This window comes from Ursus americanus, chromosome X, assembly GCF_024610735.1.
Source record: "Ursus americanus isolate L20-20 chromosome X, mUrsAme1.1.p, whole genome shotgun sequence".
Classification (NCBI taxonomy): Eukaryota; Metazoa; Chordata; class Mammalia; order Carnivora; family Ursidae; genus Ursus; species Ursus americanus.
The window spans coordinates 35,867,190-35,882,593 of record NC_142164.1 but is presented as its reverse complement, the minus strand read 5'-3'; the positions used below and the strand labels follow the sequence as shown (position 1 = coordinate 35,882,593).

The following is a 15,404-nucleotide window of genomic DNA, read 5'->3' as shown; positions in this document are numbered from 1 at the left end:
TACCACTCCTGTAGTAGGTTAAAAAAAAACAACAACAACCCAAAACCTTAATTGGCTCCTTGTTGACTTAGAAGATAAGGTTCAAACTCGGAAGTTAGACAGTCCCCTAAAGAGTCCCAAACCTTCTTTTCATCTTCATTGTCCTACAAATTTAGTATACCATGATTCCAGATAGTCCGAGTTTTATACTTTTTTTCTTTTCCTTTGTATCTCAAATGTTAATTCCTTTGAAACTTTCCCAACTCCCCGGGAGTTATTTCCTCTTGTGTTCCTCTAGCATCACCCAAGTAATTATAGTAGTTATCACATTGTATTTGTTTTCATGTCTATTTCTCATTATTCTGAAAGTTTCCTGAGGGCAGGACAGTGTGCTATTACTGCCTAGTAAGGTACTTGGAAAATAGTAGGAGGTTGTTTTGTTGGTTGAGAACTCTCGGCAGTTAAACAGATTGTTCTTCAGCATATAATTTTTCTTCCACAAAGTTTTTAAGAAAAGCCTTTTATCCCGATTATTTGATTAGTGAGTATAGACTATACAGTAATTGCATTTGCAAGTCTTGTTTCACACCATGGACCATAATTCAGGCAACATTTTGATGATTGTAAGACAAGACTAGACACTGGGAGAACTGTTAGGATGTTCAAGTAATCTAGACAGAAGACCTGAACCAGGCAAGTAAGTGGCTTTAGGAATAGAGTAGAATGCAAGAGATAACTCAGAAAATAGGTATAAGTTGGGGCACCTTGTTTTATCAGTGGTACTGCCATCTAATTTGTTCAGCAGCATTAACCCCTGTAGTGTACCAGGACTTCACTGGGCTTTGGGGACACCAAAATGAATACAACGTAATACTTGTTCTCCAAGGACTTAACAGACTATGAAGATAGACATGCAAATAGTTAATTTTATAATGAAATGATCAGTTTTATAATAGAAGTATGTATAAAGAGCATAGAAGAAAAGGTCCTTCGCTGTGCTTGAGGGAGTTTAGAAAGTTTCATGGTGGTAGTGGTATTTAAGTGGAATATCAAACAAATGAGTCCAATAAGTATGAAGTGCAGTCTGTTCAGAGGACTTCTGCAAAGACATGGAAGCAGCAGATGCCTTGGGACTCAAGTAGTTGGGTGGGGGAGAGGCCAGTTCTGTAAAGATAGATTAGAGTTTCATAATGGGGGGGCCATGCCAAGAATTTGGCTTTTCAGAATAGTTGTAGCTTTTTTCCCAATATTTTAAAGATTTTCAGAAATACAGAGAAGCTAAAAGAATTTTATAGTGAACATTCTAATTCCCACCACTTTAGTATTCTTATTTTATCAACTATCCATTCATCAATCCATGTTAATTTTTGGTTTATTTTATTTTATTATATATTTTTAAAGATTTTATTTATTTATTCGACAGAGAGAGAGACAGCCAGCGAGAGAGGGAACACAAGCAGGGGGAGTGGGAGAGGAAGAAGCAGGCTCATAGCGGAAGAGCCTGATGTGGGGCTCGATCCCATAACGCTGGGATCACGCCCTGAGCCCAAGGCAGACGCTTAACCGCTGTGCCACCCAGGCGCCCCAATTTTTGGTGTATTTTAAAGTAAATTTCAGGTGTTCGGTACAATTGCTCCTAAACACTCATTCACAGTTTTTTTTTAAAAGATTTTATTTATTTATTCGACAGAGATAGAGACAGCCAGCGAGAGAGGGAACACAAGCAGGGGGAGTGGGAGAGGAAGAAGCAGGCTCATAGAGGAGGAGCCTGATGTGGGGCTCGATCCCACAATGCCGGGATCACACCCTGAGCCGAAGGCAGACGCTTAACCGCTGTGCCACCCAGGCGCCCCACATTCACAGTTTTTAAGCAAGGGTGTGACATAATCAGAATTCTTTGAGGAAGGAGGAGTGGTAGTTTTTGTATTTTAGCAATTATATGCAGCATTGCTGGAGAGGAGATTTAGACATTAAGATTTTTACCAGTACTCTAAACCTGCAATTCAGTTTTTTTCCCCAACATTTTGTTCTGTGAAAATTTTCATTTAGAGAAAAATTAAGACTTGTATTAGTGAACATTCATAATCCCTATCACCTAGTTCCTGCAATTATTCAACTCTATTTTTAAATGAGTCCTATTTATTTTAGAGAGATATTATTGAGCTGATTAAGGGGTCAATAAGGTCATCCACTGGTAACCATAAGAATACAAAATGTGTAAGACCTTTTGAGTGTGTGCAACCGTGAGAATATCATGTATAACTCTAATCTGTACATGCACCAAAGCGAATACTTACCCACAGTTGGGCATTTGTGTGCACTGGATAGTGTATGTATGACTTGCAAATATTTTAAAGTATGTTTGTTCATCTTGAAATTTAAGTATGAAAAAGCCAGTTGGCAGCAGGGTACTTGTGTGACACCTTGCTTTGTCTAAAACTTAGTTGCTATATCTCAGTTCAGGCTTCTAAGGATTTATATTTGAATTACTTGAGTTTTCAAAAATGACTTTATTAAAAGCAATAAATATTATTGACTTAACTTTGCATTTTACATAGTTATTCAGTACCAAAGTGAATGCCATTGGAAGGTAGCCATCCATCTTCACTTAGCCTTTTTACCTAAAAAGAATAGATGGACTTCTATTAAAAACAAAACTTAAATCTGCAAGGTAGAATAAAAAGCCCTCATTCATGCTTTTCAATCTCCTGTGCTTCAGAGTAACAACTATTAAGTTTGAGTGTGTATCCTGTATCATTCTCTTTGCATTTATTTATTTTTTAAATGTAGATGGGCTCATACTAAATCTATTGTAACTTGTTCTTTTCACCTGTCCTCATCAGTAATACAGATCTACCTCATTTTTTTACTAGTTTAATGCCATGACATCCCACCTACCTACCCACAAGTATGTATTAGAGAACTATTATTTTATGTCGGAATACCACCAAGAACATAAAAGACATCATGTCTGTTTTGCCTCTTACAATCAAAATGGAACTTCTTACCACATGAATAAATTACACCATTATCTCTAGGGTTTTTTTTCCTGCTTATTTATTCAGTTCTGGTTAGCTGGATTCCTTTACTCCTTAACAACTGCCTCCAGTTATTAACCTTTCTTAGTTGGAGTTTCAGGTTTTTCTAGTCCAAGGTACAAAGGGCTTCTCTGCTCAAAATCTGTTCACTGTTTCTTTTGGATTAATAAACTCTTAAAGGCAAATACCCCTTGGGGCGTGTGAAACTTCCTAACTTAAACTTTACTGTGAGTTACTTTAGCTTGACGCTTTCCCTCAGTACTCTGAAATGAATTAAACTGATGGAGTTGGAATTGTGGTTTCAAAAAAAAAAGGCTTGGGAAGAATAACAAACCTGAGATAGAGAACTTTATTATTGGAAGGAGTTAGCCCAGAGTAGGCAGGAAGTCAGCAAACAGGGTGCTTATAGTTTCCTGCCGAAGAAGCTTGGTGGCAGTATCCTCCCATAGAACACAGAGAATCATCTTTGGTACCTTAGGTTCCTGGTACCAGAGGTGGCTTCAAAATAAAATAATTGCTAGGTATTAATCCTTTACACAAGACAGGTTTTTGAACAAAAATTTTAAAAGGTTTTGTTGCTGTTATTGAAACACATTTCGTTATATAGAGCCCACAAGCATTTTTACTAAAATACTTTGGTTAGTAAGCAATGCTTTTAATTGTTGTTTGGGAAAACTAGAGATTAAAGATCAAAGAAATTAACTCATTTTGTAGCCATCTCAGTGCCTTAATTCATTAAGGAAGTCTCTTTAGCAATATTATTCCTATATGGTGTATTCATATGTTGCTACTTGGTATAAGGGATAACATTTTGAGTAAACTAAGTCTGTCCCCCTATAGTCTGAGTTTAGAGTATTTGGGTATTTGTCCTAATTTCTCCAGTCATTTTTCAAAGTTAAGTTGGGTCTTTTGACTTCTGTTAGGATTTCTGTTAGATTTACTGAGTCAATTTGTAAAAGTTCCCATCTCTTTGCAAATTTGTAGATCAGTACTTGTTTGGTATATTAATGGGAATGTGATTTAGGCTCACAGTGTAGCTTTAGTAGTCATTTTAATCTTGGCATTTAAAAGTCACTTTCAAGAAAATCCCTTTTTCTAGCTTGCATTTATCTGTATTCAAATTTTTAAAAATCACTTTGCCTCAGCTTTATTGAGATATAATTGACACATGTTAAGTGAAATGAATCAAAGACAAGTACTGTATGATATCACTTAATCTGTGGAATCTAAAAAAAATCATGTTTTTAAAAACAAATTAGTTATCAGTTTCTGGTTAGCCATTTAATTTCAAGTATTTCATGGTTGTTTAGTGTAACATTCACTTAATTGTTCTGTGTGTTTTTCTTTTCTTCAGATTCTACTCTGCTATTCAAGTAATGGCCATTATGATTCAGTATACTCAAAACAATTTCAGTCAAGTGCAGCTGTTTGTCAGGGTATGTGAAGGCTTTATATTTGTATTTCAGATGATTTTTTTGCCCATCTTTGAATTGAGGGACCCACCATAAACAGCACTTTTAAGACTGTTGGTACCTATTGAAATTGTATACTGATTTATGGCTATTTTCACATTGTTATAAGGAGATCTTACTTTGACAATTGGAGTTTTGGCTATTTCTTCCTTTAGCTGTATTGTATGAAATTCTCTATAAAGATGTGTTTGTTGTGGATGAAGAAGAGTTGAAGACTGCAGTTGAATTATTTCGAAGTGGTTCCAAAAAGAACAGAAACAATGCTCTGACTGGCAGTGAAGATGTCCATATTGACTACAAGAGTTCAACTCAGGATAGGTAATTCAGGGAAGGGGGATGTCAACTACATGATCATGTTTCACATTTTTGTGTATCATTTGAAAGTGGAAGGGGCTTGACAAGCTTATGACTTACACTACACGCATGTATGTATATGGATATACATTTTTTAACGGGGGAAGAAAAATTTTACCAAGAAGATATGTTGTATTTTGAGATGTTCAGTCTTTGGAGGTTTGATTCAAGTCAGAGTCAGTTTTTTTTATTGCCGGAAGTGACTTTAGAACTACCTAACTCCATGATTCTCAAACTTCAGTTGTATAGAAAGATATACTTTACAGTGCTTGTTAGAAAGGCCGATTCTTGGGCCTACTTTCACAAAATTTGAGGTCATAGTGGGGCTAGGAATCTGCTTCTTTTAACAAGTACACCCTACGTGTTCTGATGTAGGTAGGCTGTGGACCATACTTTGAGAAAAAACTGATTCTAAACCAGCACCATCATTTTGTTAGTTGGTAACTGAGGTTCACAGTGGCTACTTGAGATAATAAATAAAGTAGGTGTTGTCTTGTATTTCTTCTTGATTCCTAATTCTGTCTAGGAAATTTCAGATAGGCTTGGTGCCAGTGAGGTGTCACCTTGTCTTTTTGTCTTGCTTGCAATTTTATTTCTTGGATAATTGTTGCTTGCAATTTTTTGATAGAGGAGGGGTTTTTAAAACTTACTTGGGAAAGCAAGGGTAGAAATTGCTTCATTCTTCACTGATGACTTGTCCTGAGGACGTCAGGCTTTATGGAAACTATAGTAGTAATAAGGCAAGATGTATTAGTTACTTATTGCTGCATAGACCATATTACCACAGGTTTTGCAACTTAACACACTTGTCTCACAATTATATAGGTTGTGAATCTGGGCACAGTTTAGCTGGGTCTTCTGCTTACTGCAGTGAGGTTGTTGGCCAAGATTGAGTTCTTATTTCGAGTTTTGACTGAGGAAGGATCCACTTTTCCACTCACATAGTTCTTGGCAGCATTTAGTTCCCTGCAGCTGTAGGACTGAGAAATTTTTTTTTTCTGGTTGTCAGCCAGAAGTAACCCTTAGCTCCTTGCCACGTGGGCTTGGTGAACATAATTGCTTGCTTCCTTATAGTCAGCAAGAGAGGCCAGCAATACAGGCACTACATTCTTACGCACTGTAATAACATATATCCTATCTATTGGTTAGAAGCAAACTTAAGGAGATAGGGGAATCATACGTGGATGTGTACACCAGGAGGCGAGGATCATAGGGACTATCTTAAGAGATGGAAGTATGAAATATAGGAGATAATCTGCTAAGTATATTGTAGCACATACTTATAAAAAGGAAGCATAAATGTAAATGTTGGGGCAAAAAAGTATTTGCCTCATTTTTAGACCTGAGCTCTTTTACCACTAGGTGGTGGTATAGTCATTAGACTTAAAATTTAGCTACTGCATTTATATAAAGCTCTTTGTTCTAAATCTTTTCAATTAGGCCTGAAGAGTTGGGTGCCTGCTGCAATGTTGAAAATATCCCAGAGGGGTACAGTCAAGGAACAGAAGAAGCAAAGGTTTGAAATTTTCTAGGGCAAAGAATTTTCATAATCTTGGCTTACAGCATCATAACTTATAAACAAGTTAAGGTTAGGTGGTCCATTCTAGTTATATGGGGTGAGGGAAGAGTTCAGGTTTGCCTTTGTGGAAGTTTTAATCTGAAAATGTAAAACGAGTGCTTAATGTTGTCTGAATTTTTATTCTTAATGGAATTATATAGATTGTTTCCAGGCAAACTCTGAACACTTGAGAATTTTCAGAAACTGCTGTTTTTCAAGTTAAAGTAATGTTACAAATCCAGTAGATACTTAGTTTGTAATAAGTCTTCTGATGGTAAGGTTTCTTTTTGTCGTTAAAGCATATAACACTTGTCCTATTCTATTCAAAGAAAATAGGTAATAATCCTATTCTATTCAAAGAAAATAGGTAATAATCCAAAAAAACAGGAGAAATTTTACCATCTTTATAGGCCTACAATCAAGCAGACCTTTAGTTTGAGGCTAGCTAAATAGGGCAAATACTATTACAATAATCTCTATGCATGCCCCAAGTGCTGGTAATTTGGGAACAGTAACAGTATTGGATATGGTGAAATTCTAGGAAAGCAGAATAAGGTAATTTCTTTGGAAGTTGTTAACAGATTTTGGCCAAAATGAAATAAAAATTTCATTTTTTCAGGTGATTTTAGGGTACAGAAACACTTGCACCTCTGTGTATATCAGAATGAGATTTATTGAATAGCCTGACTGCATCTTTAATCTGTCTGTTTCATTGATTTATATGAGATATATCCTGAGTTGGCTGCTTTAGACAATATTTCCCTTCTGCCATCTAAAACCTTTTATATTATTTGCGTTTTGCTTCTTTAATCTCCTGATTCTTAAAATACACAATAAAACTTACGGCACTTATTTCTTTTTTTAATAAGGGGGGCATATGTACATAGTTTAAAAAAGAACTTCTTTAATTATTCTTTATTCATAGAAGGAACACTAAAGCTAAGGATGGTGAATTTGTAGCATTATTTTTGTTTTAGTCTCCAGAAAGTACATCAAAGATGCTCTTCCCCTATAAGGTGCTCAAAGCCCTGGATCCAGAAATCTATCGTAATGTAGAATTTGATGTTTGGTTGGACAGCAGAAAAGGTAATGAAATATCGACAGCATACTTTTGAATCCTGACAGATCCAGGGAAAAAAATTTTGCAAATTGTTTCTGATGAGATGTTCTTAAGGTACTGTTAAAAAAAATAGCCTGGTACTTTTTAACTTACTGGATACATGATTTGCTTTATTTGAGAGAGAACACAAGGCGGGGGGGAGGGACAGAGAGAGAAGGAGAAGCAGGCTCCCTGCTGAGCGGGGAAGGGAGCCCTACTCAGGGCTAGATCCCAGGACCCTGGGATCATGACCTGAGCCAAAGGCAGATGCTTAACTGACTGAGTCACCCAGGCACCCCTATATCCTCATTTTAAATCCAAAAGAGGAAACAAATAGGTTTAGAAGTGGGAAGGGATCTTTTAGAATGATGTTTATCCAAGACTTTAAGTTTTGCAAAGACTGTATGGAAATAACCTTTAGATAACTTTAAGAATACCTGAAATTTGTAGCTGTAAATAAGCTTATCGTAAATGTAAAATGTTAAGATTACCCTCACTGATAAATGAATAGGTCAGGTGCCTGCAAACTATAGCCTACAGACCAAATCCAGCCTGGCAGCTGTTTTTGTATGTTCCCGTGAGCTAAGATATAAAGATATCTTTATATCTTTAAATGGTAGGAAAAAAATGTAAAAGAACAGTGAGCTAAGATATAAAGATATCTTTATATCTTTAAATGGTAGGAAAAAAATGTAAAAGAACAGTATATTGTGACACATGAAAATTATATGAAATTCAAATTTACTGTCCATAAATAGTTTTATGGCAGAGTTGAGTAGTTGTGACAGGGTCCGCAAAGCTTAAAATATTTACTGTCTGGCTCTTTACAGAGAAAGTTTGCCAACTTTTGAAATAGGTAATTGTTTATCTCCTTCTAAGAGAAGTTGGTCAAATTAGCCCTTAAAGCTCTGCTTTCAAGGTAGCCTTTAATGTTTCATATTCAACTTCTTGAACCTTGGTGAACTTAGGTATAGTGAACAGTCTAACAATCTAGAATGTGGTTAAGACTCTGTGGAACACAGTAAGTTGTTAAAAATGACAGGTTGCTTTGAAGAAGCTGTGTAGTGTTTTTTTCTTTTTTTTTCTTTTTTTTAATCGAGTTGTGTTACTTCAAATTGTACTTTACTGGCGTTTGACTAAGATTACAACCTGACAGTTTCCACCTATCTGTATTTTATAGCACAAAACTGTTTTGTTAGGTCTCCTTAAATTGACTATAGAAATGACTTTATCAAGAGTAATATAGAATGACCCTTTAGGAACACCCCCCCCCCGATTTTACCTTACAGTAATAGCATTGTCAAAAACACTGGTAAAAGTAAATTAGAAAATTAAGTGATGTAAAATGGGAAAGGATCCAGTTCGGATGAGCTTGAAACTTCATTTTCTTTTAATAGAACTTCAAAAATCTGATTACATGGAGTATGCTGGGAGACAGTACTATTTGGGAGACAAGTGTCAGGTTAGTTCATCTTTTAAAAAACTCAGTAATTTGTTTTCCCAAGGTTGTGGTTTTAGTCATTAATACAAGTTCAGCAAAGCTCCCAAGGTTGTGGTTTTAGTCATTAAGGTCATCAAAGCTCATTTACAGAATGCTAAAAAAAATTTTAATGTTTGTGTTTAATTTTAATTACAAACTTCCATGAGAACGTGTGTAAGGATCTTTAAAAAAAAAAAAGTTGTAAGGATCTTCCCGCATGTGCCACCTATATGTTAAATCAGACTGGATGGCAGTGTTGATTATCAACCACTTTAATAAGTAGATACTGAACTCCGTCTGGGGAGTAATTGTATTTTTGTTTGGCAGAATACATATTTGCCAGTAGATTCAAGATTGGATGTTTTGGGGGGAAAAGTTGTATTTTTGTTTGGCAAAAGTCGTATCTGCCAGTAGATTCAAGATTGGATGTACTTTTACTGTCTCCTACCTTCTTTTAGGTTCGCTTGGAATCGGGAGGAAGATACTATAATGCTCATATTCAGGAAGTTGGAAATGAGAACAATTCAGTAACAGTCTTCATTGAAGAATTGGCAGAAAGGTAAGAATATTGATAATGTGTTAAATTACTAAAATCTTTGGCTCTTGATGCCTTTTTGTAATATTAAATTGAGAATTACCAGGATGCTAGTAAGAAATCCAGTTACATCTGGTACCAGCTTAAAATGACTTACCTCAAATTGTTAAAAGTACATGCTGAAGTATGAAATTTCAGTACACCTATATATGAAAATTTTTCAAATCACTAGGCTCTAGCCAACTTACTAGAAATATTAAATACAACAGAATTCTGGTATAAAACTGTTCATACTAACTGGAAAGCTAGTTTGCTAACAGCCTCTGCCTATACCAAGATGAGCTAGTCTAGTCATTCTCAAATTTTCACATGCCCCCAGAATTACCTAGAGAGCTTATTAAGACAGACTGATGAGTTCCATCCCCAGAGTTTCTGATTTTAGTATGTCAGTGGTAGGGCCCAAGAATTTGAACTTCTGACAAGTTTCCAGGTGATACTGCTGCTGTTGGTCCACTTGAAGAATCATTAAACTTGGTTATGCTGCCCTTAACAACCAAAAAAGTCTCAGTAGCTTAAAACAATAAAGTTCATTTCTTGCTCATTTAGCATTTCATAGTGCATTAGCAAAGAGGGGACCCAGGCCAACAAAGGCTTTATCTAGACACAGTCTTCCATGATCACAGGGAAAAAATGAACATGATCAACCATGTGCTGATTCTTAAAGCATCTGCTCATGTTTTATTGGCCAAAGTGGGTTACATAGCTTAGCCTGAAGTCAGTGGGCTGGGAAAAGATAATCCTCTTCCAAGGAAAGGCAACAAATATTAGTAGACTAGTCTCACAGTATTTCCTCTGGAACATGATATGTGCTACAAATAGCTGTGGAATTGTATAAACTAATCTTAGGTTTTCTAACCTAAAAATAAAACCTCAGTAGTGTAACTAGTATCAACAAGCTTAAGTAGAAAACACTTGAAAATGAAGTGGGATGGGTGAGGGTGTGTATATCCAGTGAGAATTAAGTCTGTGTTGCAGTGGCTTTATGGTGGTATCTTTAACTTTAAGGCATGTGGTTCCGCTGGCTAACTTAAAACCAGTTACCCAAGTCACGCCTGTTCCTGCCTGGAATGCTATGCCCAGTCGGAAAGGAAGAGGTTACCAGAAAATTTCCGGGGGCTATGTCCCAGAAATGGGTTTGTATGCTGAAGGTTTTTATTATATCCCCCTTCTTGTACTTACATTATATCATTAAAATTTTAAAAAGAAGACAACATAGATAAGTCTTGTTCTCAGGTAGAGTTTCTCAACTTAGGCATTACTGACGTTTTGGGATGGATAGTAACTTTTTTGTGGGCAGCTGTCCTGTGCATTCTGTGCTACAACGGTTGATCAGCGTCCTTGGCTTCTATTCACTAGATGCCAGTAGCATCCTTCCCACAGTTGCAACAACCAGAAATGTCTCCAGACATAGCCAAATGTGTCTCAGGGTGGGGAGGGGCAAAATTATCTGTGGTTGAGAACCACTGTTCTAGGGGACTTTGTGTAAACTTAAGCTGGCATGGGTTTTAGACTCTAAAACTTCAAGGGAAGAGATTTCTCAAAGAACCAGGAAAACACCTCACAGAAGCAGCCAGTGACATTAATAGGCATCATTTCTCGGAAAATAAGTAATGTAGGTGACTGAATGACTGAGTATGTTTTAATGATCAGAGCCACCTGTATTAAAGGTAGTGCTGAGATGTCCATTGATATGGAAATACCTGCTGGTTTTGCCCTTCCAAATGGAAGATCTAGTACATCCTTAAAGAATACAGAATTCCCTCCCTGTATTTATTTGGTTTGTTCCCTTTAAAAAAAAAAAGTTCTAGGCATTTGGGGGAGGGGAGGACTGGATCTTTTGCTTTGGTTATGAAGCTTATTTGACTACTTCTTTGTTTGCCTGAAAGCTATGTCAGAGATGGATATGAAACAACGGAAGAAGATGTTCAAAAAAGTTAGAGGAAAAGAGGTTTATATGACTATGGCTTACAGCAGAGGAGACGCCTTCCTCCCGCCCAGACTTCAGCACAATATGCATTATGGGCATGACCCTCCAATGCACTACCCACAGACAGCTGGCAGTATTATGTCTAATGAACATTTTCATCCTCAACATGCATCTCAGAGACAAGGTCGGGGATACGGGATGCCCAGGTAAAGCAAATTGTAGATAATTCCTGGGCAGAATTTACGGGAGAATTTAGAAATATCTCAGCAGTTTAGCTCCCTTTTGTAATGTCTGCATGGAGGATGGAACTGATGTATACTTAAATTTTTGCCAGATGAATTTATTGGGAGATTTGTATTCTCACTGTCTGAGGAAATATGGAATGGTTGAAGACATGCCCAGGCTATCAAGTTGAGTGCCATGTATATGGTTTTGTATCCATTAATGATAGATAGGCCTAATGCCAGTAGTGAGGAGAGCACAGCTCTTTCTATTAGGACATTTTTAGAAAGATGTGTTAATTCTAGTTAAGTATAAAGATTGACGACTCAAGCACTAGTGAATTAGAGTTTTGTTTTCCTTTCCCTTCATTCTTAGGGATTCATCTCGCTTTATAAACAGGCATAACATGGAGGGCCCCAAAGTTGGTTTTTACCCTGGCCCAGGTAAAAGATGTTGCCAGAGCTATGATAACTTCTCCTATAGATCTCGGTAAGTGAATTTTAAGTGTTGAAAGTCAGAAAATGGGTAAGTTTGCCTTCATTGCTGAGCAACAAATATATGGATTATAATTTTTAAAAGTGTCAACACTGAGATGTTTGAACTGTTATTTAGAAATTAGAAGCAAGTTACCACCAAATTTTATCATTTTTCCCCTTTTCTCTGAACTACTTAATACTTAAGTTCCTTTAGACGTAGTCACCGCCAGATGCATTGTATGAATAAGGAGTGCCAGTATAGCTTTGCCCCAGAAAGTGGACAGATGCCCAGGGGCTTGGAAGAAACCATTACTTTTTATGAAGTTGAAGAAGGTGATGAGACTGCTTATCCAACTTTACCTGTAAGTAGGTCAAAGATTTATTCAAAAAGCTGTTTACTTTCTTTTTTAAGTAAAGGCATTGTGGATAGATTTTAGATTTTTGACAAACCACCAAATAAAGCACTTCTGGAAAACATGAATTTTTATCTTAGAGCTTTTAAAGATGGGAGAGGACAACTTTTTTAAAGCTATTTTTAGAGAAAAGGGGTAGAGGTGGACCAGTAATCTTACCTTCCATAGTATGGGCTAATATTTTCTGTTTTCTTGATTTTTCTCACGTTTTTTGATTCTAAAGTACATTAAGATATACTTATAGCTTTTTTTCCTGAACTGCATGTAAATGTGTGTGTGTCTTTGGTACAGAATCATGGAGGGCCCTCTACAATGGTTCCAGCTGCTTCGAGATACTGTGTTGCAAGGCGAGGACATAGCTCGGGCAAACAGACTTTGAATTCAGAGGAGGGCAGTGGCCAGAGTGACAGTGGTGAGTCAGTTACAGTTAAATGTTTCTTTAAAAGATGATTCTTGTGGCATTAGCACATCAGGGCTATGAAGTAGATTTAAAGTTTTGGTTTGAGGGGGGTCTCACACTTCTGGTAACTCATTTTGAACAAGTTACCAGTTCTTGTCTCAGGGCTTGCTAGGTGTTTGACGATGTTTTGGTTTTTCTCAGAAGGACAGACACATATTGTCTCAACTTACTTTTAGCTCTTTGCATAGTGAGTTTTGATTTGGTGAGATTTTGGTATGGAAAATACATATTCCTTGTTAAGAAGGCACTATTTATGTTATGGTGAGGACCATTTGTAAAACTACTTTGGGCTTTTCTGTGACTAGCTGCTATTTTTATGAGACTGCTATAAAATAATCTCGTTGCTCAAAGAAGTCTCCTTATAACGTTACTGTTCATTATAGCCTATTGATCATCCACTGTACTAAATAGCTGTATTTATAATTTAATATAATACTTAACTGCATCCCTCTATGGAATGTGGTATCCTTGTTTATATATTAGGAAATTGAGGTTCAAAGCGTAAATGACATGGCCAAAGTCATACCCTCGTTTATGTCAGAGATTTAACTTTTTAATAATAGCTTTATTTAGATATAATCCACATATGGTATAATTCACCTGTTTAAAAAGGGTACAATTCAGTGATTTTAATACAGTAAGAGTTGCATGACCATCACCACAATTTTAGAATATTTTTATCACCCCAAAAAGAAATCCTGTACTCGTTAGCAGCCACTCCCCATACCCTCCTCCCCCAGCCCTAGGCAACCCCAAGTTAGCTTTTTATCTTAATGAATTTGCCTGTTCTGGACATTTCATGTAAGTGGAATCATGCAATATGTGGTCCTTTGTGATTGGCAGACATCAGTTTTGAATTTGGTTTGTCTGACACTAAAGCCTGTAGGTATGTCCTTAACAGTTGCTGTAGTGCCTCTCACCATGGGGTGTACTTATTTTTACCATTTTATTGTAAAATGACGTATGAGTGACAGATAATTCTACTGAAACAATTCTGGAGGAAATGGGTGGATTAAGGAGGTATGAGGTAGTCTCACTGACTTAACGGTCAAGTTCTTTATTGTGATGTTTTTCTTTCTACGTATGTAGAAGAAAATAGGTATTTCTAGGAATTTAATGAGGACAAAACATCTAGCACAAGAATGATCTGTGAAGAATTTGTCCCCATGCATGTGCATGCATGTGCTCAAGGATGTGCATTCTCTGCTCTTTTACTCAGCATGGCCCTTTTGTCTTTTCCCTTTAGCTTGGTGGGTACCTTCAGATGTACTGCTCACCTCTAGTGGCATATTCAAAGTAACCACATCTTTGTTCTTACCTTAAGTCCTGCTGTCTGGAGTGGTTGCATGTATGTGTTTGATAAGTGACATGTTTAAGAATCAAATCCAGTTTTGACCTGTGGAGTTTATTTGGTGGGAAACTGTCCAGTTGATGATTAACTTTTTCTGCATTTCAGTGGTATAGTAGTCTTACAGCAAAATACTTTAGTCCACTGAGCCATCCTCTGAGAACAAACCAATTTTAAAATGTATCATTTACTTAAAACAGGCTGAGAAACAGATGAGGGGTATGATACACTCTTTTAATGTCCACCTAAGTATACTATGGGTTATACTCCAATTACTTTATAGATACCATTTACTACATATCAAGCACCATGCTGTGTTCTTTCCACCCCCTATGATCTCGGTACTGTTATCTCTATTTTATAGTGCAGAAATTGAGGCACAAAGATTAAATAACCTACCTACAGCGATGTAAGTTAAACAGGATTCAAATGTAGACAGCCCTAACTCCAGAGCCAGTGAACTCAATCACCATACTCTACTGCTTGACTGGAAAAATCAGATACAGCTGGGTTTTCACCTCTGTCTGAACTCTTAAGAACTAAGGGAATTTTCAGAGGAGAAATTTGTCCTGTTTACAGTCAATATCTGGCTTCAGTATCTGTTGACTACTGTGAAAGTTCAAATCACTTGTTTCAAGGACGTATACATTTTAGTTCTGAATATATATCCATAAAACTTGAGAAAAAGCAAGTGCTGGTCATCTGGCTCTGTTGAGCTAAAAAGCCCTGCATAAACACTTCTTCTGTCTTTTTTTTTTTTTTTTTGTAGGGAGATATCATGAAGAATATATTTATCCTTCAGGTCAGTGAGATCTAGATATAATCTGACATTCATCATTGTTTATACAATTTTAAATTATGAAATAATGCTCATTTTTTTTACTTTACTTTGGCTATATTCTCTAGAACCAGACTATGAAACTTCAGGTGTTTATAGCACAACTGAATCTACAGCAAACTTGGTAGGTATTTAATAAAAATGG

The 15,404-nt window shown here is 36.5% G+C and overlaps 1 protein-coding gene across 9 annotated transcripts in view; it reads left to right on the top strand.

The window, feature by feature from the left end:
- Positions 1-15,404, top strand: part of LOC123786193 (UDP-N-acetylglucosamine transferase subunit ALG13) — a 56,618-nt gene that overhangs the window by 18,912 nt on the left and 22,302 nt on the right. For all 9 annotated transcript variants that reach the window (XR_015723310.1, XM_087859675.1, XM_087859671.1 and 6 more), the window contains 13 exons: positions 4,372-4,453; positions 4,645-4,807; positions 6,284-6,359; positions 7,379-7,487; positions 8,898-8,962; positions 9,439-9,539; positions 10,581-10,708; positions 11,462-11,708; positions 12,100-12,213; positions 12,406-12,562; positions 12,905-13,025; positions 15,191-15,223; positions 15,328-15,383. Coding sequence is in view for 8 of the 9 variants with exons in the window: in XM_087859675.1 (XP_087715801.1) it covers positions 4,372-4,453; positions 4,645-4,807; positions 6,284-6,359; positions 7,379-7,487; positions 8,898-8,962; positions 9,439-9,539; positions 10,581-10,708; positions 11,462-11,708; positions 12,100-12,213; positions 12,406-12,562; positions 12,905-13,025; positions 15,191-15,223; positions 15,328-15,383 (1,452 nt within the window). In the remaining variant the exon portion in view is untranslated. The remainder of the gene's footprint in view (positions 1-4,371; positions 4,454-4,644; positions 4,808-6,283; positions 6,360-7,378; positions 7,488-8,897; positions 8,963-9,438; positions 9,540-10,580; positions 10,709-11,461; positions 11,709-12,099; positions 12,214-12,405; positions 12,563-12,904; positions 13,026-15,190; positions 15,224-15,327; positions 15,384-15,404) is intronic.